Source organism: Amblyomma americanum, chromosome 2 (genome assembly GCF_052857255.1).
Source record: "Amblyomma americanum isolate KBUSLIRL-KWMA chromosome 2, ASM5285725v1, whole genome shotgun sequence".
In the NCBI taxonomy this organism is placed as follows: Eukaryota; Metazoa; Arthropoda; class Arachnida; order Ixodida; family Ixodidae; genus Amblyomma; species Amblyomma americanum.
Window position 1 is genome coordinate 210,295,261 of NC_135498.1, and position 27,703 is coordinate 210,322,963.

Consider the following 27,703-nt stretch of genomic DNA (forward strand, 5'->3'; position numbering starts at 1 on the left):
AACTAGCTACCAAGATTGCCGTATTTACGCTCGAATCCGGCAGAAAACTCCCCCTTTAACACTATTCTGTACGAAGACTGCTTAGTTTGCAACATTGGCTTGTCGTTGCACCCGAAACGAAAGTACAGTATGAGAGGTTAGAATTAAAATGAGAGTAATAAAAGGTGCTTTGCAACCACTGGTGAAACAAATGAAGAAACTCTAAAAAGGCCGCCAACTCTTTTGCGGAGGACAGCAACGAGGCTGTTAGCATAAGTAATGTCGGATAAAGTTTCGTCGAACCACACACCTAAGAACATTTGCGTTTTGACAAGGGCTGTTTTTTTTGCCTTTGAAGGCGCGATTTGATGTATGATTAGGAGGATATTTGCATGGTTTCATTGTGTTTATAGGCTGGGGAGGCTTGGCTTAGTGTTGTTCTTGATGTTAGCTCATATCGAAATTCGATGTCACGGCTACCGATTGTGATTACTTGCATTAAAAATTATTATCGAGCAGTTTTTCATTGCTGCAAGTTGAGAAGGAGAGAGCGTTAGTGCCTTGTCTGTTTTTCTTCATGACGCCACCACGGATTCCCTATTTGAGAAGTTCAGGCAGACGTGGGCCGTCATAGCTTCAACCGACGGCACATTTCATATTTTTGCGCTCGCCTTGTTTATCTCGCATTAAAAGTGCGAATGATTCAGTAAGGAGCTGTGCGTGTGCTTTTCCACAATGTTATGATTGCGTAGCTATCGTTTCAGATATGACGACCGGCATGGTAGAAGTGGCGGACATTTCTTTCGAAGTCTATGGGTAAGGTCCTGTTCATCAGTTGAGAACATCTGCAAATGCGCTCAATCCCAATCTGAATATGTTGCCAATTTCAATTTCATGGCCACAATTTGTACTCATTACTTGTTCTTAAATCGTCATCGCCATCGTTATCTGCCAAACTATGCCAACGGTAGGACTAAACCTGCACTCTGCCAGCTGCGGCCGCACCATCCCAGCCAAAATTTCAATTTACATCCCCACGGCTGACCCCCTGACCCCTGCTACGATAGCTTGCCCTTGGAATTCACGCTGCTACCATAAGTGACCACTATTTACCAACTGTCCGCATCGTACACCCCAACTTAGTCTCCTTCCTTCTCTTGAAATTATCGCTAAAGAAAGTTCGCTCTTTCTTCCGGGCTTCTTTTGTTTTCTCTCCAAACGTTGCTTGAATCATTTTCCTTTCCATACCTCTTCTCAATATAATTTTCTACCTTCCACTGGTACACTGGTACACAACACTGGTACACAACCATTATTATTCACCTTTCCTCCGGCAGGGACGGCGATATGGTGATTTTTATATCCTCCAGAGTACCTGCCAAATGGACTCCGCAAAAGGTTCCCCTTTTCACTTGCCCTCAGATTCTGGAGAGTCCTAGTTACGGTTTTCTTCGAACATTCACTTCATAGCTCAAAACAATTCAGAATGCGGACACTTCTCGGAGCCTTTCCAACGGTGCCAGAGAGAAACCCCGAGAGCAGTCCTTGCATGCGCTCGGCGTTAAAAACAGAGATCCTAGGGGGCTCGATTCGAGGAAATTTGCAAGGAGAGGTTGGCTCAAATGAGTCAGTAGGCGGCGACCTGGCCCGTGCAGAGAAACGACTAGGCACCAAATGCTTGGTGACGCCTCTCACCGAGACCATCTTTCGCAGGCTGAAGAACCTGGGCACGGCGAAGCGCAACGTCGCTCGTTCGTGCGTCAGCCGCTCGACATCGTCGTCCTCCATGCACCCGCCTCGCATGGCGAACGCCACAGCCTTGCGGAGAGCGCCCTTGCCGCTCATCTGGAAGATGTCCTGCGTCCGAGGAGAGGGAGGCCACGCCTTACAAAGGTCTCTTTAGACGCTCTCTCTATACAGTTTTGTCAATTATGTGTAGAGGCTTTATACAAATATTTTAGCGCCAAGATTACAAAGAGGATAGAATACAACATGGGCGTTTAAAAAAGCGGCTAACTTGTTTAATGTACCGGTTGTGTCCTCTGTCTACAGAAAGCTTGCTCAGACAAGCCATCGCATTGCGAAGACCAAAAGGTTGCCTGTCATAGGAGGCATGTGAAAGCGCCCATGTTGTCTTCTTTTTTCCGCATAGTCTTGGTGCTGAAACCCTGCTATAATATCTGACTACCAACTATCCCAGTAACCTCACTTAAAACCACAACCACGCTGTTGCGGCTACGCTCATTCAGCAAGGCCGAAAAATCTGTTAAAAGCTCAAGATCCTGGCTCGGATCACATGCAAGTACGCCGTGGATATGCAGTTGTGACTACTTCAACAATTTTCTGAATTCCGTGGAGCGCCACTCGTTGTACCAGGCTAAACCGGATGGCGACCGCTGCCGATCACGTGCCGCCATGCATTATCTACCTGGAGTAAGTGAAGGACTGCGACGTGTCCTGCGTTCGTATAGGACGTGCACGTTGCCCACGTTCCCGTCCGCAATTTACGGCACGAGCTGGTGGACGTGAAAGAAAAACTAAGAGAAAATTTCCAGGAGTCATGTACATGTTTACGTAGGTACATGTTTACGTAGGCGACAGCGGGAATTCTGAAAGGTGTGTAAAAGAGCACAAGAAGGACACGGAAAACAAGAAAGTTGTTTCCAGCGCACTCGCGGAGAACGCCGTATTGGCTGAACATAACATCTACTGGGAAGAGCATTCCGTCATCACCAAGGAAAGAAACGGCCTTGCACGAAAATACTGTCACTGGTGATTTAGTGCACAAAGAAAACCCGTAATCACAATGAAGGTAATCTCCAGCCAACGTATGCAAGATTCCTTAAACGATTATTAAAACATACTTAAATTACGCTCCTTCAGCTTATTTCGCAGTGAAAAAGGCTTCCGTATAGAAGTCGGAACGTCGTCATTTCTTAATCCAAGTCTTTGGTTGGAGTTATCCTTTGAGGGCGGAAAATGAGCGCATTTCTCGACAAGAAGAGAGTTTGGTTTTCGTTTTATTGAGTTTACAGTCTCAAAGCGACGCAGTCTATGCGGGACGCCGTAGTGAAGGGTTCCGGATATTTCGACCACCTGGGGTTCTTTAACGTGCACTGACACCGCACAGTGCACGGGCCTCTAGAATTTTGCCTCCATCAAAATTCAACCACCACGGCCAGGATCGAACCCGCGTCTTTCGGGTCAGCAGCTGAGCGCCATAGCCACTGTGCCACCGCGGCGAGGCCAGACGAGATTTCGTCATACCTTAATTTTCAAAGTTAATAGTCTTTCTGTGAACAAAAATTATAGACTTGTCTACAGACAATACCAATCCAAAAGACAGTGTGTAGAAGTATGTAATCGACATTTCTCTACAGGCAGCCTATACATTATGAACAGATAAAACGAGAAGTCTATAGGAAGGCAAAATAGTCTAAAAGAAGTGAATAAAAGCTTACAGACCATTTCTTTAAAAGGGGTTCCTTCAATTCGCGGCTTCGAAAAGGGACGCTAGCGAAGCAGCTGGTCAACAAGGAGGCTAGCAAGGGCGAATCGGCCATTGCTTGCCCATAGTAAACGCGGCGAGCAAAATGGTTTGGTTTATAGGGGTTTAACGTCCTAAAGCGACTCAGGCTACGAGGGACGCCGTAGTGAAGGGCTCCGGAAACTTCGACCACCTGGGGTTCTTAACGTGCACTGACATCGCACAGTACACGGGCCTCTAGAATTTCGCCTCCATCGAAATTCGACCGCCGCGGCGGGGATCGAACTGGCGTCTTTCGGGCCGGCAGCCGAGTGCATAACCACTCAGCCACCGCGGCAGCTACGCAGCGAGCAAAATGACAGAGAATTAGTGGGGACAGACATGCGGGGCCATGCTGGAGGGAAGCCTTTGCGTCAAATGGTAGTACGGATGGCAACCAATATCCCGGAAGGATTTAAAAGAAAAAAAAAGATGCTCCTAAATGCGTACACGGAGTTCTTTGGGTAAACGGCGAAAACTTACGTTCGACGCTGGAAAGAAGACATTTCCGAGGACTGTGACGAAAAAGCGGTCGTGGTACGGATTGTGAAACCTCTTCGCCCTCTCGTTGTTGTCTTCCTGCAAGGAGGGCAGCAACGAAGGAATCATGCGACACATCGGCTGTGAGAACAATTTGGTCTTTGAAATTAGCCACGAGCTAAGTGCGCACACTTGTTTTGAATGGTTGCATGCATACGCTAAAGCTAAAGTTGTGTGTAATCCTTAGATGACACCAGGGCTTTCCCCAGGAAGTCAAATTAGAAGGGTTGGCTAAATTTCAATGAGGGGTGGAGTGGGGATGTTGAAGGAAAAGAAGAAGCGGTAGTAATTTGTTATTTTTTCAACATTCCCACCCAACAAGCTAGCTATGGACGATGTTGACGTTCCCTTCGCGCACATGTCGTTCTAGGAATGCTATAAAATAAAATTCTCCGCCGTTGGTAAATAATCGTAGGAATTAAGTGGGTCCCTTCAGAAACACCAGGGGATGCGTAATCACCCCCCACCCCCCTCTAGGCAGTTCGTAGGGAAAGCACTAGACAGCATCATTTCACTTTTGCTTGTAGCCCTATCTGAACCTTGGCTGTATAGTAACTAACAATGAGCGTCAAGAAGCTAGATTTAAGCAATAAAATGGGAACCATTTTTAATTCCTGGCCAAGAAAAACAGGACAAACGCATCAAGCGCTTGAAAATGGCTTCCTTTGTCATAAATGAACAAAACCAATTCTTTTCTTTTCAATTACTACTAACAAAGATTTCGTGGACGCATTGCTAAAGCAAATTAGAATCTCTTAGAATTAGAATCCACTTGTACCGACAAGAACCATGAGGTTCGTTAAGTTTGTGTTTCTTTCCGGACTGGCAACCAACAATTTTTTTCTGTGGCTGAAAGGCTGAGCTCATGTGGGCTGTAATGATAATTACACCCTAATTTATACTTATCGTAATATTAATTTTCAGAATAACCGTTTAGCTTTGCCTGTTTGTGTCCTCTTTCATGGAGTATAAGCTAGGAGTATAAACAACCCTTTCCCGTCGGTAGTACTACAGCCAACAGGTTGCTCAACTACGCTGGACATAAACAGATAAGACACGACACAATGAAATAGACACACTATTCAACTTTGCACAAATACTTGGCTTCCTTAAAATCTAGGTTATTGTATGTGTGAAATATTGCAGAGTGCGCCTTCAATAGAAAACAAACTCCAAAACGTAAAATTAACAAGCGATGTGTCACTGCGCGAGTGCACACAAGGATAAAAGAACCGCCTCATAGCTGGCCAGGTGGTGCAATACGTTAGGAATTTTTCAGACGTAACGACGAAGTGAACAGGGTTTGAGAAATGATAGGAAAGGAAAGCCACAAAACCGTATTGCAACCAAGGTGTTTTTACAAGCATTCAAAGTATCAGCCAATTCAATCCCTGAAAGAATGAGATGCTTACTAGTTCACAATACACCATAGCAACATTTTCGCTGTCAACCAAGCTAACGCACGGCGGGTCGAAACGTCGCCTTTCCGTTATTGTAGCCGGCGCCAGTTTTTTATTTTTAGGCATAAAACGGATGTTCTTTCATTTCACTCAACTCATTGTGGGCAAAACTAAAGCTATTTTCATTGGACAGTCACCTACCTTGTTGAACAACATCAATCCGTTGGTGAAGATCGCGCTTCCCAGAGGGCTCTGAGCGCCGTTCACCACCTCCCTGTGGGGGATATATGTAAAGAATGCTTATGCTCTGTACGCAACATCAATTCGAAGCGTTTTCATTTTTGCTAAAAGTTAAACAAAAATCTTCTGGGCATGCCTAATTCCTTCCTACATCATTATGCCAAGCCTTTTGTACACATTTTAACAGCTATCTGTTTTTTATATATTAGCACGGAAACTTTTCCTGATGATAGGCGTATGGCCTGTGTCAGAGCAATCCACAAAAAGGTGACCGCCAGCTTGTGCAAAACTACCGCCCAATATCGCTGACATCTACGAGCTGCTAAACACTAGAACAGATCATCGCTCACTACATGACGAATTTTTGGAAGCTAAAAACTTGCTTTCTTCATTTCAACTTGGATTTTAGAGAGGTTTGTTGAAACGTACCCAACTTTTAACAACTGTTCACGAAATCGCTCGAACACTTGTTTCTTCTGGGTAGGATGATCTTATCTTAATTGAATTCAACAAAGCGCTTGATCGCTTTCCTCACGGCAAACCTCTTGAAAACTTACTAATCTTGGTCTTCCTGCATTCATCATTAACTGGATAAGAGCGTACCTTTCGAACCCCACACAATTCGTGGACGTTAATGGCCAAGCCTCCAATGTATTAAGCGTTTCATCCGGAGTGCCTCAAGGAAGTGTACCGGGACCAATTCTTTTCTTAATCTATATTAATGATATAACTAATGCCATTCATCTTCATGCTAACACCAGACTGTTCGCGGATGAACTGACGATTTTTTAAACAGGTCACAGGCCGTGGTGATCAACTTTAATTAAACGATTCTTTAGCCAAACTTAATGAATGGTGCACGGCTTGGTGTATGATCGTAAATACTTAAAAAACGGTCTTCGCGTCACGAACAAAAAACAGCCAATTTCATTTTCATATTGCCTCAGTAATACTCAATCCTCATATTGCCTCAGTAATACTCAATGCTAACACCAGACTCTCCGCGGACGATTGACGATTTTTTACACAGGTTACAGGCCGTGGTGATCAACTTTAATTAAACGATTCTTTAGCCAAACTTAATGAATGGCGCACGGCTTGGTGTATGATCGTAAATACTTAAAAAACGGTCTTACTTCGCGTCACGAACAAAAAACAGCCAATTTCATTTTCTTATTGCCTCAGTAATACTCAATACTCATATTGCCTCAGTAATACTCAATGCTAACACCGGAGTGTTCGCGGGCGATTGACGATTTTTTAAACAGGTTACAGGCCGTGGTGATCAACTTTAAATAAACGATTCTTTAGCCAAACTAAATGAATGGTGCACGGCTTGGTGTATGATCGTAAATACTTAGAAAACGGTCTTACTTCGCGTCACGGACAAAAAACAGCCAATTTCATTTTCATATTGCCTCAGTAATACTCAATCCTCATATTGCCTCAGTAATACTCAATGCTAACACCAGACTGTTCGCGGACGATTGACGATTTTTTAAACAGGTTACAGGCCGTGGTGATCAACTTTAATTAAACGATTCTTTAGCCAAACCTAATGAATGGTGCACGGCTTGGTGTACGATCGTAAATACTTAAAAAACGTTCTTACTTCGCGTCACGAACAAAAAACAGCCAATTTCATTTTTATATTGCCTCAGTAATACTCAATCCTCATATTGCCTCAGTAATACTCAATGCTAACACCAGACTGTTCGCGGACGATTGACGATTTTTTAAACAGGTTACAGGCCGTGGTGATCAACTTTAATTGAACGATTCTTTAGCCAAACTTAATGAATGGTGCACGGCTTGGTGTATGATCGTAAATACTTAAAAAACGGTCTTACTTCGCGTCACGAACAAAAAAACAGCCAATTTCATTTTCATATTGCGTCAGTAATACTCAATCCTCATATTGCCTCAGTAATACTCAATGATAACACCAGACTGTTCGCGGACGATTGACGATTTTTTAAACAAGTTACAGGCCGTGGTGATCAACTTTAATTAAATGATTCTTTAGCCAAACCTAATGAATGGTGCACGGCTTGGTGTATGATTGTAAATACTTAAAATATGGTCTTCGCGTCACGAAGAAAAAACAGCCAATTTCATTTCCATATTGCCTCAGTAATACTCAAATAAACGAAGTCACAGGATACAAATACCTAGGTGCAACGTTTACAAACACTCTTTCATGCTCAAAGTACTTTGACAACGTTTGCGCATCCGCCTCTCGAAAACATGGCTTACTGCATCATAAGCTGAAAACAGCACCTCCTGATTTAATGCTCCTAGTCCACAGAACTTACATATTGCCGAAATTAGAGTACGCCGCAATAGTATGGGATCATTGTAATCTAAAGGATAAACATAAACTTGAAATGGTTCAGAGGCGAGCAGTGAGGTTCATTTCCAACAACTTCAGGTCCACTGATTCTCCGTCACAACACATGGCAGATAACCATATTCCTACCTTATAATCGCGAAGAACTATACGACGACTTAAATTTCTTTTCACCATGTGTGACAAGTCGCCAGATTTTAACGGACAGCCAATTCGACAATTCGACCCACCAAGATGCGGCGGCGCGTATTCGTCGCCGCAAACATCGTTCCCGGCGGCGTCGTCCGGTTCCACACAATTCTAGTCCACCTGGTGCAGGTGCAGTGACGTGGAAACACATGGGAATGACCACATTCCTACGTATGTTTGCGTCAAGTGGTACGCACCTACTACTCCGTCTCGCGTGCGATATACAGACTGGCCTGCCTTTAGGCCGTCCGCGGAGATTTCCTGTGTGGACCTCTCAACACCATCTAAAATAGAAGGCCTGATTACGTCCTCTCTCAGTGAGACCACGCGGTATATATGTGCGCCTACGCCAGGGTCTACTATTGACGTGGAATTCGAAAGACTACGCGCAGTCCGTCGGCGCGCCGAAAGGAAATACAGAAGAACCAAATCCACGTATGATCTTGCCCTTTGTCGCCGAGCTCAACGACAAATAAAGCGCCACCTAGCGAGACTAGGGAGACAACGTTGGAGGCAGTTCTGTTCATTGCTGGACCCTCGCAAACCACTGTCGCGTATTTGGCATGTAGCAAGGAGCTTGCGTTCACCCCCGCAGGAACGCTATCCTTTCCATACCCTGTCTACTTACCAACGCCGTAATAATGTAGAGGTAGCAGAAGAATTCTGCAAAATGATTGTGGGCACAACTATGGTACCATCAACCAGTTTGGAGGCTTTTGTACCACCTTCACCAGATGACTACGACATGCTATTCACGATGCCTGAACTAGAAGCTGCTCTTTCCTCGTGTAGGCGTCCATCTGCACCTGGTCCTGACGGGATTTCGTACGCGTCCCTCTCTCACCTTGGCCTGGAAGGCCAAACTGTGCTGCTCAGTTACTACAATGATACATGGGCTTCCGGAATCGTTCCAGAACACTGGAAGATCAGCCGCCTGGTTGCACTTTTGAAGCCTGGCAAACCTCCTTATGAGCTTACCTCATACCGGCCAGTTGCACTAGCAAGCTGCGTCGGCAAAGTTATGGAGCGAATGGTGCTGGCACGGCTCGAATGGTTTTTAGAGCAGAATGCTCTCTATCCGGATATGATGACCGGGTTCCGGAGGGGACGTTCTTCGATTCACAGCGTAATCGACCTCATATCGACAGTGGAACATGAAAAACGTAGTCGCCGACTCGTCGCTGCTGTCTTCTTGGACAGCAAAGGGGCCTACGATAATGTACTTCACGACGCCATCCTTGATGCCCTTGACGACATTGGCGTTGGCGGCCGGCTGGCTGTATTCGTGAATTGGGAGCTACCTCAACGGCCGGTCTGTTTACATGTCTACGCCTGATGGGGAGACTACCCGTCATCAGGTTTGCCGTGGAGTTCCTCAGGGAGGAGTTCTTAGCCCAGCCCTATTTAACGTGGCATTGATTGGCCTGGTGAATGAACTTCCCACTAACATTCACATCAGTGCCTATGCTGATGATATCTGCATCTGGGCGTCGGGTTCGACACGTCCGCAAATGCGTGCGAGATTACAACGTGCCGCGTCATCTACTTCAAGGTACCTACGGCGTCAGGGTTTGCGCTTGACAGCTGAAAAATGTGCTGTTGTCGCATTCACGCGCAAGTCTGTCTGCCACTACCCGGTAACTCTTCAAGGGGTTGCAATACCATACGTCTCCCACCACAGATTTTTGGGCATTATCATTGACCGCGATCTGTCACGGTCGAGGCATATAAACATGCTAAAGAAAAGACTCACTCTTTTTTGCCATGTGCTTCGCTTTGTGGCAGGCATTAAATGGGGCCCAACGGAGCGCTCCTTGCTTCGACTTTACTATACCCTCTTTATTGGCTATATTCGTTACAGCCTTCCTGTACTCTCTAACATGAGTATTTCCTGCTTGCGGACATAAGAGAGTGTTCAAGCACAGGCGCTCAAGATATGCCTCGGATTACCACGTTGTGCCTCGAACAAAGGCACGATTGAGGAATCTCGTGCGTGCCCAATGTCGGTCTACCTGTCACACGATCCACTTCGTGTATATTTACGTGCGCTTACACGGCACCGCTGTCACCCGCTGACGAAGATTTTTGATGAGCGACCGGACAGCAGTTTTGCACGCGCACTGCGCTTCCATCGCTCCGAATCGCCATCAGACTATGCCCTGCCGCATCATTCCTTGCAGCCCCCATGCGTAATGGCTCAGCCTTCAGTCTGCCTGCATGTCCCTGGCATAAGAAGAAGTCTGCGATGCCGGTTAGCGGACTGAAGCAACTCGCACTTGCCTACATCTGGTCAGAATAATACAAATGTGTGCACGTCTACACGGATGGATCTGCGTCTTCAAATGCATCAACAGCAGCTTTCGCAATCCCTGCACAACAGACGACCCGCTGATCATTTTGGGGCACAAGTCTACTTCAACCGCTGCAGAGCTTGTGGGCCTTCGGGAATCGATTCGCCACATCTGCGTAGAACCGCGTCAGGAGTGGTGCATTTTCACCGACTGTAAACCTGCGCTACACATTTTAGGATGCTTCCTACGCCACACAGCCTACCAAGCTCTGGCTCTTGATATCATTAGTCTCGTATCATTTGCTCAGGGAAACGGCCACCGTATAGTGTTTCAGTGGATCCCCGGACACTGCGGACTCGCTGGAAATGAGACCGCCTGCGCTGAAGCAAGGAGCGCCTTCAGCAGTGGCCTGCGTACAGCTGTACCGTTCTCTATAGTGGACACAACTTGTCTCCTTTCGGAACTGATGAGGAGGGCGACGGCTAGGTACTGGGCCCTGCCAGACACCCGCCACATCCGCCTTAAACGGCTAGATCTGACGATGACCTTTTCAGTTCCTCGCGGAATACCTCGCCCTATTGCATGCGTTATCCGTAGACTACGTTTAAACGTGGCATTGACGCGCAAATACTTGCACTTAATAGGACAAGCGGACTCCCCGGAATGTAGCACATGTGGCGTGCTAGAGACTATAGAACATGTTTTAGTGGCGTGTCCAGCGTATGCACGTGAAAGACTCATACTCGCATCTGCTCTGAAGCCTATGGACACATCGCTCCTCTCTGAGGATTTGATCCTCGGCGCTTGGCCAGATAGTTTTAGAACTGTAAAGGCAACGCGAGCGCTCTCACGCTTTTTGAGCGACACGGGCCTTGTCTCGCGTTTGTGATGTCAGAAAGTGTGCCTTTTTTTAAGTAGTTTTTCATCTGCCTCCTCCCATCATCATCGTCCCCCATCGTGACCTTTAATCTCCTCTTCCCGTCCCCCAGAGCAGAGCAGCAGGCCAGGTATTTATTTTTCAGGCCAACCTCTCTGCCTTTCCTATCAATAAACCGTCTCTCTCTCTGCCTAGTTTAAGTGACCATGTAGTATTAGCATTTGAAATTGGAGTCGCGAAAGTAAAATCAAGTAATACCACTAAAACCATTTGCGATTACAGCAAAGCTAATTTTGAACAAATTAACAATGACTTGGCCATTTTCCTAGATTTATTCAAGACGCATTTTTCTGATCGAAGCGTGAATACTAACTGGACTATTTTTAAATCCACAGTCAACGAACTGATTTCGAAACACATACCGAAACGTGTAATCACTTAGTATGCTAACACACCCTGGTATAACTCCTACTTGCGCCGATTATCTAACCGAAAGAAGCGCTTTTATCGAGCGGCTAAACTGGCTTCTTGCGATGATCGTTGGGCAGTGTATAAAGAAGCTAACGAAACTTACGTTTTGGCATTGAAACAAGCAAAAACTTACTTCATGCAGACGACACTACCACGCATGCTCAGCGATAACCCTAACAGATTCTGGCGCGTTGTTAATCCTTCTTCAAAGACCTCAATAACACTGACTGATTCTAGCGGAGCTTCTTTCGCTGAGTCTGAATGTCCAACAATTTTGTATAATATATTTTGCAAGAATTTTGTCTCTTGTGATGGGTCATTTTTACCGAATCCGCCCTCCTACAATTATTTGCCTACGAATTCAGTTGTTATTAATAGCTGTGGTATTGAGGCCATAATTGGGTCTTTGAAGGTGTCTGCAAGTCCAGGTGTCGACCTTATTAATGCCAAGCTTCTGAAGTGTACAAAGGTTTACTATTCACTGTGTTTGTCACTAATTTTTCAACAGTGCATTGATACAGGTGAATGTCCTGACGACTGGCGAGTTGGGAAGGTGGTTCCACTTCATAAATCCGGTAGTACCGCTTCGCCATTTAACTACTGCCTAATATCACTTACCAGTATCCCATGCAAAATATTCGAGCACATTGTTTACTCCGAAATTTTCCACTTTCTGGATTCAAATTCGTTTTTTTTCACACGCACATTACGGCTTCCGAAAAACATTGTCTTGTGAAACGCAACTAATTACCTTTACGCATAAGCTCCACCTAATCCTTGACCGACGCTTCCTTGCCGATTGCATTTTCTTAGATTTTGCCAAGGCATTCGACAAAGTTTGCCACAAACTTCTACTCTTAATGTTAGCGCAACTTAACCTTGACCCCAAAATTATTACATGGCTAGAACACTTCCTTTGTCATCGTTCTCAGTTTGTATCTTGTAACGTTCATACTTCACCTTCTAGCGCGGTCAACTCTGGAGTGTCTCAAGGTTCGGTTTTAGGTCCCCTTCTTTTCTTAATCTACATTAATGACTTACCCCAGCACGTTACTTCTAACATGTATCTATTTGCCGACGACTGTGTTGTGCTCAGAAAAATTACTAGTGACCAGGATGTCAACACGTTACAAAATGATCTCAACGCTATTTTGGATCGGTGCAATTACTGGCTCATGTCACTTAATATCAATAAATGTAAAGTCTTGCGCGTATCCCGTAGAGATTCAAGTCCAGCTGCTTATCTTCTTAACACTATCCTTGAGTCAGTAACATCTTACTGCTACCTTGGCGTACATATTACGTCAGATATAACATGGTCCCTTCACGTTAACCTTATAATATCTAAAGCCAATCGAATGCTCGGATATCTGCGACGTAATTTTTCTTCTGCCCCAGTATCACTAAAATTGCTTCTTTACAAAACATTAGTCCGCCCTAAACTTGAGTATGCCTCCTCTGTATGGGACACGAGCTGTGCTAAGCTAACTCACTCGAACTTGTTCAGAATAATTCTACTTGATTCATTCTTCATAACTACAATCGGACTGCCAGTATCTCTACTATGAAACAAACCTTAAGTCTACCGTCACATCAGAAAATATACTTCCATAACACCCACCTGCGCAATGAACTAATATCTAATCCGTTCTAGCATTCTGCCCGCGTTGGCCACTCTCACAAAGTTGGTATTATTTCTTGCCGTACTAATGCTTGTTCCGGCAGTTTTATTCCCCGCACATCACAGGATTCGAACCGCCTTCCCGGACTTATTGCCGGCATTGAAGGCCATCATGACTTTAAAAATGCAGTAGCTAACACTGTATAATTAAGAGCCTAATAAACTTGTATTTTTTATTTTTTGTTGCACTGCTTGCTTTTGCTTAATGTGTTATCATTTTAATCACTCACCTCTGTAATGCCAAACGACCCGGAGGGTATTACTAAATGAAATAAATGAAATGAACGGACGAAGTGTTCCCAGCACGCGCTAGGGAGAACGCTGGTGACCTTGGCCAGGGCCGGACGCTGCCGCCGCCGCTCTGTTGCTATCCATTCTCTGGCGGGCCTCAATAAATGTGGCCGCAGTCGCCTTCTTGGGCGACCTCCACAACTTCATCACAGAAGCCTTGGTTCATGAGGATGTCACGCAGCTACGCAGCTTAGACACATTGTCAACCAAATAACTTCACACAGGCTACATGGTCAACGGGATCACAATTTCTGACTGTCTTTCGAGACAGCCAGATCGCACTCAAGCCAAGCCAAGAGAAAACAGCTCACCATATGGGGCCAGCTCCTTGTTAACAGCGAGAAACCGAATTCCTCTGCGTGTGAGCAGGACGCCTTTTTTAAGCGTACGTTGCAGGACGTCCCAAAAAATACGTCCCGCTGTTGACCAGTACCTGTCAGCACTCTCTGGTTTTCTGCATAAGCAATTAGTCCCCCATGTCAGAAAAACGGCTCCCTCTTGTAGCCAAGCTTTGACAGGCAACGTATTGGTATGCAGTTTGAAGAGGAAGTCTCTAACTCCCGCTGGGACCATCATTTGATTAAGGCTAGACGATGGTCTTGGAATCGACATTTTTATTAAGTTATCGGAAATTATGTGTGTACGTGAGTTTCTTCTGTCTGTTTGAAAATATATTTAGCTTCAGTACATCTAAATTAGTTCGTATGTTATAGGAAAATTGCTGCAGCCTAATTAGTTAAATTCTTACGGGTAGCTGACGTTTCCTTACGATTATTTGGTTTTGATTGAAATTGGGCTGTAGCCAAACACCTGCCATCTGAAAGAATGCAATTTATTTGTTGAAGTAACCCATCATATAAAAATGTTAAATTTTTTCCAAGTGCCGTAAATATGGAGTATATTTAGGTAACATTATGGTTCACAAAATATGAAATATATGACTAAGCCAAGCAGAAACAGCACAGCTTACCATAATAGCTCTTCCTGAATAATATTAATTGAAATTGCATCCTAGAAACATAACCTTCCGTAAGGCTACTCACGCCGTCAAAAAATTGGAGGACGCTTATGCTTCGCCTTGAAGAGTGGGACGCGACAGCGTGTTGCAGCACTGCCAGGGAGTCCACGGAACGCCATCGCCCGTTCGACGCGATGTCTTGCCCGTTAGACAAATCGCCGTGCTACGTACGGTGAAACGGATGCGCTCAGCGGCAAACCACGTAGGAGCGCTGCCAGGCGCCTTGCTGAAACGAGCGGGACTCAAGTTGTAGTCGTAGTTCGTCGGCACATCGTTCTCGACAAACTCGATTCCACTAACGCCAGCATAGCTTCCGCGCCGAACGAACGAGAAGCAAGCCGCAAGCTTCGTGGTGAACGCGCCTTGGATGTGCGCTGCGTTGTTCGCCGCTCGCCGGGCGATTCCTGCGTGCCCGCACGGGCCCACTGCGCCCGAACGAGAGGAGCGCAAAGCGCTGCCATCGCGCGCTATCTGTTGGGCAGTGGGGTACATTGCGAGGAGGAGAAGAAGGAGGGAGTGGTTTTAGTGGACACCGCTTGATGGCGCAATGTGCGCGCTTCTGGGATTTTTCGCTCACTGTGAACGCCGCCGATGCGGACGACACCGGTTTTTCTGCGACAAGGCGCCGTTATTGATATCGCGTTAAAATCACGAAACTGAGAAAATAGCATTTAAAGTGCATGCGCCAGCCATTCGGAAATCGTTGTAGAGGCATCAAAAAACAGCGGAATGCGGACGCTCAAAAATATTACACAATTGTGAATAATGCCAGGTAGTGGGTAAGGGGCCCAGTTTTCGAACAAAACCAACTCGGCGGTCATCGGGGACGTAGTCGTGGAAAACGACGGGCCGCGAAGTTCTGCCGTATTTCACACCGAAATCTCTATTTCCGGGCTTCGTAAACGCAAAATATATAGATATTTGAGTAGTCGCAGTTTGAATATACAACTTGAAGTTTTTATGCAGGAACTTTAGCGTGCATTGGTCCTGAATATGCCATATCTGGAAAATCAAAATTTTAGCATTTCTTTTTGTCTTCTCAAGAGCCGCGTCTTTCCACAAGACGTTTTAGAACTTCGTAATATATACCTTGCAATCTCCTCCCTTCCTTTCCTCCACCTCCTCCTCTTCCTCGTCCTGCTGCACAGGGACATATATACATTGGTTCTGAACACATCATGACGACTGAATCAGAATAAAACTCCTTGCGTTTCACTGTGGTGAGGTAAAAAAAATCGCTGTCGGAAATCTATCGCCGCAGCCGAATACGCTTCATGTAAACTGCACCACACTCTCGCGCTATGCATGACAGAGCGTCGTCTTCATCAACATCCATCTGCTGCGTCCCGCGGCACTGCCCGCTCGTCATCGTCTTCTACAAGCACAAAACCGTGCTTTCGCGCTCATTGGAATGACGTAAACATTCTCCGTGGATTTTTTTGTAGCGTGAGCTACACTGGCCGAGGTTGAGCAGTTTCGCGTGGCTCCTGGAGAGCCGTGCTGTGCATGCGCGAGTAGCAGTGGCGTCACACGGTGCACAGCTGACGCGCCGAAGCCGCCGCCGCCGCGCGCGCCTCGCTGGTCTGCGCATTCCAAAGGTGCGACAGTCATAGCCGCGACAGACGCGCCGGCGCGGGCCCAGCAGTGCGCCTCCGTTGCGCAGTAGCCACGTCTGACTCTGCGCCGGAGCCGATTAATAGCGCCTCTCATTTTGTGCGCATGCGCAGAGTGTCAGTGGGGATATACATATAGCGGAGCGTTTGCCAGTGTGGTATAGCCATGGGGAAGGAGAGCGAAATTGCTGCTCACGCTACGTATATCCTGGCATAGCCGAGCTAAGCCACTGCTAATTTTTTCAGCTAAGCCGTAGCCTATTTAAGCGTGGTATTTTATTTTAGAGCTCTTAAGTGCTGGATGCAACAAAGCTCTTGTTAACGTCATTGCAAAGAACACTCATTCGACAAAACAGGCGCTAACAATTATTTACCTCTGACCACACGATGGAACCGAAACCGAAATCCAGAACCGTATTCGACGCCGCCCAGGTCAAACTATCTGACAGAGCGGCGCAGTCACTGACGCTCCACCCTCGTAGCTGTGCCTTCATCGCCAAGAGACGTTTTCGCAGAGTATAGTTGACAGGAATACAAAGTGGGCGGCATCTTACATATATTCAGAAAGCGAGCCGCCTTTCTTCTTTTTGCTGTTCGGAAAGCAGCACGTGGATGTGTCGCGGTGCTTCAAATCGGTTTGCAAAAAGCCTTTAACCATGTGCCTCTGAATGTTTTACGTTCTCTGCAAGAAAATGTTAATGCTGCAGCTGCTCCTGGATACATTCCCGACCGTATTGAGAGCATGAAACAGTTCTTCTTGTTGGAATGCATGTTTATGACAGAATAGATATTAGGACTTCTGTTTGGGCTAGTTGGGGCATTCCTGACTGCCGGCAAAAACTGAGCGAAAGAGCGCGGAAAACACAGGAACACAAGAAATCTTGTGTTCCGTCTTGTCGTTCCCAGTTTTGGCCTCTCGAGATTAAAAGGAGCGACGGTGGCGAGGTTTCTGCAACGATGGCACTGCATGCACTGTAACTCCGGGGCGTTGATACTTGCACAGGTGGCATACAGAAAAACACACTGCTCACTATAATGCCTGCAATGAAATGAGAACAGTGCCACTAATAGTTGTCACCATTATCCTCTTCAGGACAAAGGCGTGTCCCATATCACTTCAATCAACCCTGTAATGTACTATCGGCGGTCGCATTATCTCCGCAAACTTCCAGTACTGTACATTAGAAGCAACGGTTGCTTTATGAAAAAAGGAATAGAAATGGCCGCGCGTGCAGTTCTGCGGCCATTTCTTCCCGTCTTTCTAGCTTTGTGACGTTAATCCAGAGCCTCAAGCAATCATCCAGCTGCAGTGTTGACAACATTGTTTCAAAGTTTTTTAAGAACACTTATGTTTATTCCAGCATATATTGTCACGGTGTTGGTGACAAGACAGGGACCCGGCAAGAGAGGGCTCGGCAGCTGAGGCAGAAAGACGTTGACGCTGGTGGCGCGCGGATTGATGGACGTTGAAGTCTCTCCCACCGAAGGACGTGCTGCCGAGCTCTCTCTTGCCGGGACCCTGCCTTGTCACCAACGCAGTGACAATATTTAGCGCACATTTTCACCCAGTCTGTCGAGCATAACACAATGCCAGCTGACCGCAAGGTAACGGAGTTGTTCCATTTTTCAAGCATGGTAATCCGTATTCTCCCCTTATCTGCAGGCCTATTTCATTGACAAGCCTTCCTTGCAAACTTCTAGAGCACATTAAATATTCTATCCTCGCTTCTTTTTTGGAAAGTAACTCTTTTTTAAGCTCTTGTCAGCACGGGTTCCGAAAAAATTTTTCTCGCGGGATTCAAATCTTATCTTTCACTAATATTTTAGCGTCGTGTTTAAACAGTGGTTTACTAACTGTCTGCATCTTTCTTGACTTCGCTAAAGCTTTCGATAAGGTATCGCATCACTTACTCCTTCTTAAAATTAGTTCTCTTAATACTGCCCATACCTTCTTAAATCTATTGGACGTTTCTTGACTAACCGCACCCAGTTTGTGTCAGCTAACTACACTTTATCATCCCCTAGTGGAGTTCCCAAGGCTCAGTTGCGGGTCTTTTACTCTTTTTGATATACATTAGGGACCTTCCGATTTGCAATAACTCTTCCCTTAAGCTTTTTGCTGGTTATGTGTTCTTTTTCGTGCAATACATAACATTAACGATAGTTCCCTCCTTTATTCCTATCTTGATAACTTCTTAAGTTGGTGTAAGCGATGGTGTATGGTTCTCAATCCATCAAGATGCAAAAATATGTCCATCTCACGGCAATCTAACCCGTCTAAAATTTTCCGTTACATCATGCACATATTATATATATATATATATATATATATATATATATATATATATATATATATATATATATATATATATATATATATATATATATATATATATATATATATATATATATATATTTATATATATATATATATATATATATATATATATATATATATATATATATATATATATATATATATATATATATATGTGTGTGTGTGTGTGTGTGTGTGTGTGTATTGTATGGCATATAATATGTCATTAACATTGCAAACCGTTTACTTGAGTACCTACGCAGAAACGTCTCTCAGGCTCCATCCCATTTGAAGTTACTTTTATATAAAACACTAATACGGCCAGAGTTCGAATACGCATCATCAATATGAGGCCCCGCACAACTCACTTTAATCGATGCTATAGAATCTGTTCAGAATCAGTCAGCACGCTTCATCCTTTCTAATTATTCTCGTACGGCTAGCGTATCATTAATGAAATTTAAACTTAGTCTGACTAATCTCGCAGTTTTTAGAATTATTTCACGCTTGTCTTTTCCACAGCATTTTCTTTCATAATGAGACACTAAACAGGCATTTTGTTTCTATACCGTCATGCGAATCATCACGTGTTGATCATCCGCATAAAGTTGCCATCATTACTTGTAAAACGAATGTTCTTTTTAATTCTTTCTTACTGAAGACTAGCACTCAGTGGAGCTACCTTCCACCCATTATCGCCTGTATATAAGACGCGTCATCCTTCAAGCCACTAACCACCAAGTATGTCATCGAGCAAGCGTCTGAATCGCGATTTTTGTTATTTGCCTGTATTTTTTACTGTTTATTATATTTTTCCATTTTCACTCACCTCCCTCTATAAAGCCCTAGGACCCTGACGATTTTGTAATAAATAAATAAATAAGTAGCATCCACATCAGAAACACATTCTTTTGTCTGCTAGTGGACACGGTGGTTGCCACAGCCACCACGAGGTACACCACGGTCCATATGATAGGCCCAAATCCACTGAAGAAGAAAAGCCAATCACTTCTTAGCGGAAGCTTTACAGACGAGTCATTGATAAAGCTCTGTGCCCAACTGTCGGCGCCTCTAATGGCAATCGAGAGCGCGGGTGCAACATATGGCTTCACTGCGCTCTGAACAAGTCTGCATCCAGTGCATCCCAGAGGTTTTTGTAATACCGAAAAGGTCTGAAATATCTGCCACGTTCTCGCACATATCCCTAGCAGTGCCATGTCGACAAAAAAGTGAAACTGTAAATTGTGAACATTGCGAATTTGATTTATTTGCGCTGTCTTGCGCAAGCACAAATAAACAGTTGAAAATCGAGTATGACAACGATGAATTCCATGAAACTGAATAGCTGGCAGCCCCCTTTCTTTTCATTGCTCAACGTCAACCGTTTTGAACGTCCCGCGATTTCTGACGTATATTTAGGCTTATATTCTCACAGTGACTAAAATTCGTAATCAGCCCATAGGGTTCAGGCATGCGCACTGAACACCCGCCACTTCCCTATCCATAGAAACCTTATGTTCACCTTCTAAAACTCTGTATTGGATATGCTCTTCGTCGATTCTCTTGGAATTCCTACAATAGAGCAGCGGCGCCCGCGTGGAATGTTTTCGACGTCAGACCGCAGTCTGCGGCTTTTAGCTTGCCACACGCCTGTTTCCGTTATTACATCTATAATTCTGAGAAGCCTTCATCACGCTTTGCGCCCATGTATCTTTGTACAACACTGGCGCAGAGGTAGCGCAATCACCTGGCGTGCAAATGGTCCATGGTTCGAATCCCGGTGCCCCGCAGCAAAAACTTACATTTATAACCAATTATAGTATATGTTGCGAACGCCATAGCATCAGAACCTGTTGATGTCTTTGAATCCAGTGTTGTGTAATTCTTTCATAATTGTGTTTGCGGACCTCTACACGTCTGCCTGCACAAAACCGTTATTTCTTCGGGACATCCAGCTGGTTGTTTCCTATTTCGCCGAAGACATCCGGAGGTGGTGACACGGAAGCAATGAAGATGCATCGCAACGTGTAGCTGTCATGCGGGTCTGGTGACGTCACTTCTTTCCAGCCAACGGGAATCCTTGGGTGTTGTAGGGTCCCAGCCCCCCCCCAGCCAATGGCTGAATTTTATGAACGACGTGTTGTTTTTCCATGACGCTTATCATGCTGTCGCATTAAATAAAAAGTACGCGTGTCTATGGAAACAGGGAAAAAATTGTTGGTGGTTTAGCTCTGGTTAACCGTGGGCAAAAAGAAAAAATCTGCATCTCCTTGGCTACGTTTGTGGTCGAGCGACTGGCGGTTTCCATAGATAGCCATGCTGACACACACTCACACACATTAGTAGGCACTCTTTTTTTACTTGTTAAACATCTTACTTTTCTCGAAGCAACGTTAAAGACGCTAACACAACACAGTACATATTTAACATAGCTTCAATGACATTTACAACTGTATTATGGCTCGTTGTATGCGACAATATAGAGCCAAATTCGGTTCCAAACGACGCGCAAACTCTGCAGACAATTTCAGAAAGGCAAACTGAAAATAAAAACAGTTTTATGGGAAAGGAAATGGCGCAATGTGAGACAGACATCAGTTCCTTTCCTTAAAACCAACTTTCATTTTCCTTCATTTTATGCGCGGTACGGGTGTCCATCGAGATATGTGAGACAGGCGAAATTTCTTTTTCTTCAAACCAACTTTCACTTCACTTTCCTTCCTTTACGGCGCGGTTCTTGAGTCCACCGAGATATGTGACACAGGCGTCATTTCTTTTCCTTAAACCCAACTCTGGTTCTCTTTCCTTCCCTTGTGGCGCGATTCGGGCATCCACCGGGATATGGGAGACAGGAGTAATTTCCTTTCTCCCATATCCCGGTGGATGCCCGAATCGCGCCACAAGGGAAGGAAAGAGAACCAGAGCTGGGTTTAAGGAAAAGAAATGACGCCTGTGTCACATATCTCGGTGGACTCAAGAACATCCACCGGGATATGGGAGACAAGAGTAATTTCCTTTCTCTTCTTTCACTCCCTCCTTTATCCCTTCCCTTACGGCGCGGTTCAGGTGTCCAACGATATATGAGACAGATACTGCGCCATTTCCTTTCCACCAAAAACCAATTATTATTATCATTATAATCATTATTATTTCCTTTCCGGGTTCGAACCCGACCGCGGCGGCTGCGTTTTTATGGAGGAAAAACGCTAAGGCGCCCGTGTGCTGTGCGATGTCAGTGCACGTTAAAGATCCCCAGGTGGTCGAAATTATTCCGGAGCCCTCCACTACGGCACCTCTTCTTCCTTTCTTCTTTCACTCCCTCCTTTATCCTTTCCCTTCCGGCGCGGTTCAGGTGTCCAACGATATATGAGACAGATACTGCGCCGTTTCCTTTCCCCCAAAACCAATTATTATTATATTAATTTCCCTTCCTTTCCTTAAAGCCAATTTTCATTTCATTTTCCTTCCCTTACGGGCGAGGTTCGGTTGTCAACCGAGGTATGTGAAGCAGGCATCATTTCCTTGTTTGACTTCTAGCTACTTTCAAGGTCACACTTGCGGCCCCGCTGAGAGCTGGAAAAGCTGGCGTAGTGAAGCTTTTCGCTTCAATAACCAGACCTGGTGTGCTGCCTGCACGATACCGATGACCAGAGTTGAGACTAACTACAGCAGGATTAGGCAACAGTAGAATTTCAAAGGTCGTCCGTTTCTTCGAGGAAGGTTCACGAACCCTTCCGCTAGTGTCGTTTGGCTTAAAAGATGGCCAGGAGGCGAGCTTGTAGATGATGACAGCAGATCATATATTTACAGCATACATATACAGAAAGTTAAACTGAAAAAAGCAGAACTGAATTTACAAAAGAACAAACTTTGCGCTACTTTACTCATTGACCGGGCAGGTTAGAGCCTAAGTAGCATCACGTTACATTCTAAGCATGGAGCCCCAGCTCAGACTGGACTGGACTGCATCCGTTTACATGCGCTTTTAAGCACTTCATTAACAAAGGACTAAGGGCGGTCATTTTGAGTGGCCCGCCCTAAGCATCAATTCTCCAATCAAAAATAACATGAGAGATGGGGACAACCCCTTGGGTTGGGCTTAGCCTCGAACCCAGGGTCTTGTTAACAACACAAACTAAAGAAAAAACAAATACGCCTCCACTCTCTCACAAGTGAGAGTATCCACACGCTCTCCCTTCGGAGCTAATCCTTGCCTCAGGCATACCGCCACCCATCATCGGTCAGCGTCGCCCGTCAGAAACAGAGGAGGGGGCGAAAGGGTCCACGATGCTGCCGCGCTACCGACGGCGGGACACAGCTAATAAGCATAAAGGGGTTTGTCTGTCGCTCCGGGAAACCAGATTAAGGATCGCCCCTGCCTTCCCACATTCTTGGAGAACACTGCCTGTCCGCCATGGCAGGTGTCCGTCACGGCCCTCCTGGGAACACGCTTTTGTTCACGAGGCACGGCGGGACGCTGCGGGTGCCTTCCCGGCGATAGCCCACGTCGTTAGGGGGGGGGGGGGGGGGGCGGTGGGTCCGTGCGTCAAGCGACCATCTTCGTTCCCCATATGTACTCGGGGGCTCTCGCTTATACTGGGGAGTGGTTTCCGCGTGTGCCGGCGTACTGCTTCCTGCAAAGGTATGCAGCTGGAAAAGAGGGGCGGCCTTACAGCAACCCTTGTGCACCCCGTAGCCACCAGATCCCTAATGAATAACCTAATTAACATTCAGCCCTCAGACCACAGCAGCTGCGGAGCAACTTACCAGGTGGTGGTCATACCTGTGAGGCAGTGGGGGGGCACTACTCGTAAAAATCTCTGGCTCCGGAAAGGCTGCCATCGGAAACTGAAGCTGGCAACGTTTAACGCTAGGACCTTATCCAGTGCAGCTAGTCTAGGAGTGCTGCTTGAGTACATAGCGGGTATTAAGTGGGATGTCATAGGACTCAATAAGGTTAGGCGGACAGAGGAAACACATACAGTGCAAAAGGGCAGGCACGTGCTGTGCCATCTTGGTTTAGTGAACAGACGACCATTAAGAGTTGCACACTTCATCAATAAGGATATTAGCTGGAAACAGAGGAAATACACAGCATTAATAAGAGGGTGGCAGTTATCGTAATTATGCTTCATAAGAGGTACTAAGTGAGGGTAATACAGACCTACGTGCCTATGCCTAGCCATGATGACCTGATAGTCGAAAACTTCTATGAGCAATCGGCAATGAGTAAAGTGTCCTGCGCTGATGGCGGCTTCCATGCGGAGCTCTAAATGCAGTTGGCATAGGTTGTAAGAATAGCAGGGGAAGTTATTACTATGGTTCGCAGAGGAAAATAATTTACTGACCATGAATACCATCTTCCATAAACGTGAGAACAGGAAGTGGACATGGAAGAGCGCCAGTGGTGCGGAGGAAAGCAATACATATACTTAAGGCAGATATTGACCGCATATACGAACTGCGAAAGTGAAATAACTAAAAGAATAGAAATTGGGTAGAGCGCGTGTGGCAACTACTCTCAGATCATGGGTGGCAGTTTACCAATATCCCTGAAGATATATACCAGGTGTTTCAGAGAAGGCAATCACTAATTTTAAAAATAGGGTTTTTGAGGTGAAGAGAAGTTTTTTGCATTAATGGTAATAGTATTGGCGGACGTCAAAAAATAGGCGAATAAAACTCGAAGCACAGCAGAAGGAAGAAGTCTGCAGAGCTGCGTACAAAGCGAGTGCGTGTTCTGGCCGTAGTCGGGTGGGAAAACGAAACGGAAAGAAAACTGGAGTTCTGGAGGTCGCGGCCGGGTGAAAATAAAGGGGCCGGCAGGCGGGACAACAAGCTGCTGACCAGTGAAGTGGACACTGCACTGAACTTGGATGGAAGTAACAAACGCTGTATTTGATAAGGCGCTGGAGGGGCAGTTTGACTGCGACGTTTATCAGAGAAGAAACGCGCACCAACCGATGAGGAAACAGGCACCCTAAAGGAAGAGCGGCGCGTTTGCGTGACAAAGAACCCGATATGGTGCTGCAATCGCGGCTGGGCGTAGCCGCAACCCGTCCAAGGGGCGCAATGTGTAGTCGACACAAGGTATAGACATGATGGGCGCGGGGATGAGGCTGTCTGGAAGCTTTGATTCTGCATTGTTCGCACTATAGTGAGGCAGCACAGCCGTGGAAACGTGCAACGGAGCGCTTGGAACATCGCTGGTGCAGCAGGCGGCGAGTATGCCCGAAAGGTAGACTGTCCAGAAGTCATCGTCTGCAGGGCACAGGTGGTTTGCGGCGCTGTCATCAAAGTGGTGAAGTGGGGAGAACATCTTGGCGGGCTAGTTGGTTGATTTCAACAGAAAAAACTGGCGCCAGATCGCACAACACACAGCAAGAAAGACTGGACAGGCGCATGTCCAGTATCTCTTTATGACGGTTGCCTGACTTGGCGCCAGTTATTTCTGTTGGAATGGTGAAGTGGCACGTTAAAAGCATGAAAAAGGCGTTTTTAAGGCTGTCGTAGAGGTTCTAAACCGGCGATGGAAGGGCAAGTTGCGAACATTGATCTGCGGTGCCACCTGATCTGTGACGTGACTCCGTTCACATACAGCGGTGCTTGTAGTACCAGCAAAAACCAAGCGATGGGGCTGTGCGGTCGAAATGGTCCCAGTTTGAAATGCGAAGGGTCGTGAAGCTGGGATGGCTGGCAGTGGTCTTGAGGCGCGTCCATGGCGAAGACGCAGGGACTCTCTCTCGTGGGCTGTGGTGCGCCGGCTGCGGGTACTGTGGGTCTTGTCAGACCAGTCAGACACCTTGATGATGACCAAGAAAATGACCGCTGTTAAGGTTCTGTCGCGCAATATATACAGCCAGAACGGTCACGTGAATTGTAAGAGAACTGGGTGAGGGAAAAGAAGGCATAGCGAATATTTCAGTGCGTATCAGTGGGACGGCCGTGTGTACTGCATAGTGCTTATTACGATGACTGCCACATCTTGCCGTTTTACAAGCTCTGTGTGTTCCCAAAAAGAAACAAAAAATACAATTCAGCACTCAGTCAATGATACCGAGTCTTTTCGGCATTCGTACGCTGCGCTCATATCACGTTGTTGTTTGCACTGGTGTTGAAGTTGCATGTTCAGGTACGTTCACTTGGGTGTTGGTGACTGGTCCGGCACGATGGTCTTGCCAAACGAATCAGAAGCAGTTCGTGTCATCACGTTGTTGGGGCTTGTTTCTGTTAGCTGGCTGCTTTGTTGACGCTGATCGACCTGTGCGGGGCGCGTTTCCTCGTCAGGAAGCAGTACCAGATGACATTCGTTTTGGCAAATGGCTCCCCTTCAGTCTGGACCCAGTAGGACTATGGTGTCTAAGATGGGCGAATGACTCTGCCTCAGGCGCGCCTGTCTCGCAACCACGCCTGGTTACCAGCAGACAAATTGGGAAAAGTTCTAGCAGCATGACGTCTGTCAAAATTCAGCTTTTGTTTCTGTCGGCACTTTTCGTCTTGCTTGCTTTTTCCAAGAAGCGCCGACTACTCGAGGCTTTAGATAGAGCGGAAGGCATGCATGGCACTCTTGAGCACAAACGACGGCTCAATAGCAGTCGCGCTGCACTATAGCCGGTTGGCCCCGGGGAATTTCTATAGTTTTGCAAGACAAAGTTTTGATCTTGCGCTTTCTTCAGCAGCCTTTTGAGTCCCTACCATGCGCTCAGATTCCCCGTTAGTCTGCGGGTAACGAGGGCTCGTCATAGCATGCTTGCAGCTGTAGTATCTTGCAAACTCAATAAAAGCAAATGAGGTGAACTGTGGAACATTCTCCTATATCTCCATTTTCGGGATCCCGTGCCTGGCAAAGATACTTTTCAGATGCTGGATGACCACCTCTGACGATGTTCCTCAATTTAGCAGGGCCAGCCCACGATACCTGGAGGGGTAATGCACAACCGCAAGATAGACAGCTCCTTTCATCTAATATAAATCCACTCCGATTTTTACCCATGGAAGCTCCGTAGTTTCAGGGGGGATCATCGGTTCAAAAAATTGGGCGCGCTCTTCCACACAGGTTCGGCAGCTGCCTATGGTTTTTGCGATTTCCTGGCCTATGCCTGGACACAAGACCGATCCTGTAGCTTTTGTGTGACAGTGAACGACACCCTGATGTCCCTCGTGAACTCGTTGCAACATTTATTTCCACAGCGCTCGTGGAATTACTAGTCTGGTGTCCTTCGGAAGTAGCTTCTTGTACACCGTGGTGTGGCCGCGATATGCCCAAAACTGCTTGTGGCACCCGGCCCTTTTCAGACCAACAGCGCGCGCACGCTTCGAGCAAAGAGGCACACTCTGGATCCTTTCCCTGCTCTGAGCGTATGCGGTCTAGTATGTTATCTGAGAGTGCATATCGAACAACTCCGTCCACATATGCAGAGCCGTCAGCTTCAGACTGTTTTCCGATGGCTAGTCCCGTGTTCATCCCTCCAGCTCGAGAAAGAGTGGCCGCCAAAGCGATGCTTTTTTCCGAGACGTGCGTAGGTGTGAACGAGTATTTCAACAGACGCATCTTGGACATTTGAATTCTAGGTGGAAGAGAGTCAAGGGGATCACGACCTAGCAACGGAAGGAGGGGCTTGTGATCTGTCTCAAACATAAACGTGAGGCCTCTCAGGAATTCGTCGAAGCGCTCCGGTGCACAAGTCAAAGCCAATGCTTTCTTCTCGATATGAGAATGCCTCTGCTCAGTTTTCGTAAGCGATCTATTGGCATATGCTACAGGATGTATTTCGCCTGAGGGCTGATCTTGGAGTAAAACTGCACCGAGTCCCTTGCGAAGACGCGGTCGCAGACATGATTGTCGGGTACCCGGGGTTGTACCTTGCAAGGCACCTGTTCGAGGTGACAGTACTCTTGATCTTCTCAAAGGCGTCTTCTC

At 46.2% G+C, this 27,703-nt stretch overlaps 1 protein-coding gene across 4 annotated transcripts in view; it reads right to left on the minus strand.

Annotated features, from left to right (window-relative positions):
* Positions 1 to 27,703, minus strand: part of LOC144122121 (rifampicin phosphotransferase-like) — a 798,972-nt gene that overhangs the window by 179,764 nt on the left and 591,505 nt on the right. For all 4 annotated transcript variants that reach the window (XM_077655660.1, XM_077655659.1, XM_077655661.1 and 1 more), the window contains exons 23-25: positions 5,647 to 5,719; positions 3,989 to 4,084; positions 1,675 to 1,836 (exon numbers count right to left, since the gene is read on the minus strand). In XM_077655660.1, coding sequence (XP_077511786.1) covers positions 1,675 to 1,836; positions 3,989 to 4,084; positions 5,647 to 5,719 — 331 coding nt within the window. The remainder of the gene's footprint in view (positions 1 to 1,674; positions 1,837 to 3,988; positions 4,085 to 5,646; positions 5,720 to 27,703) is intronic.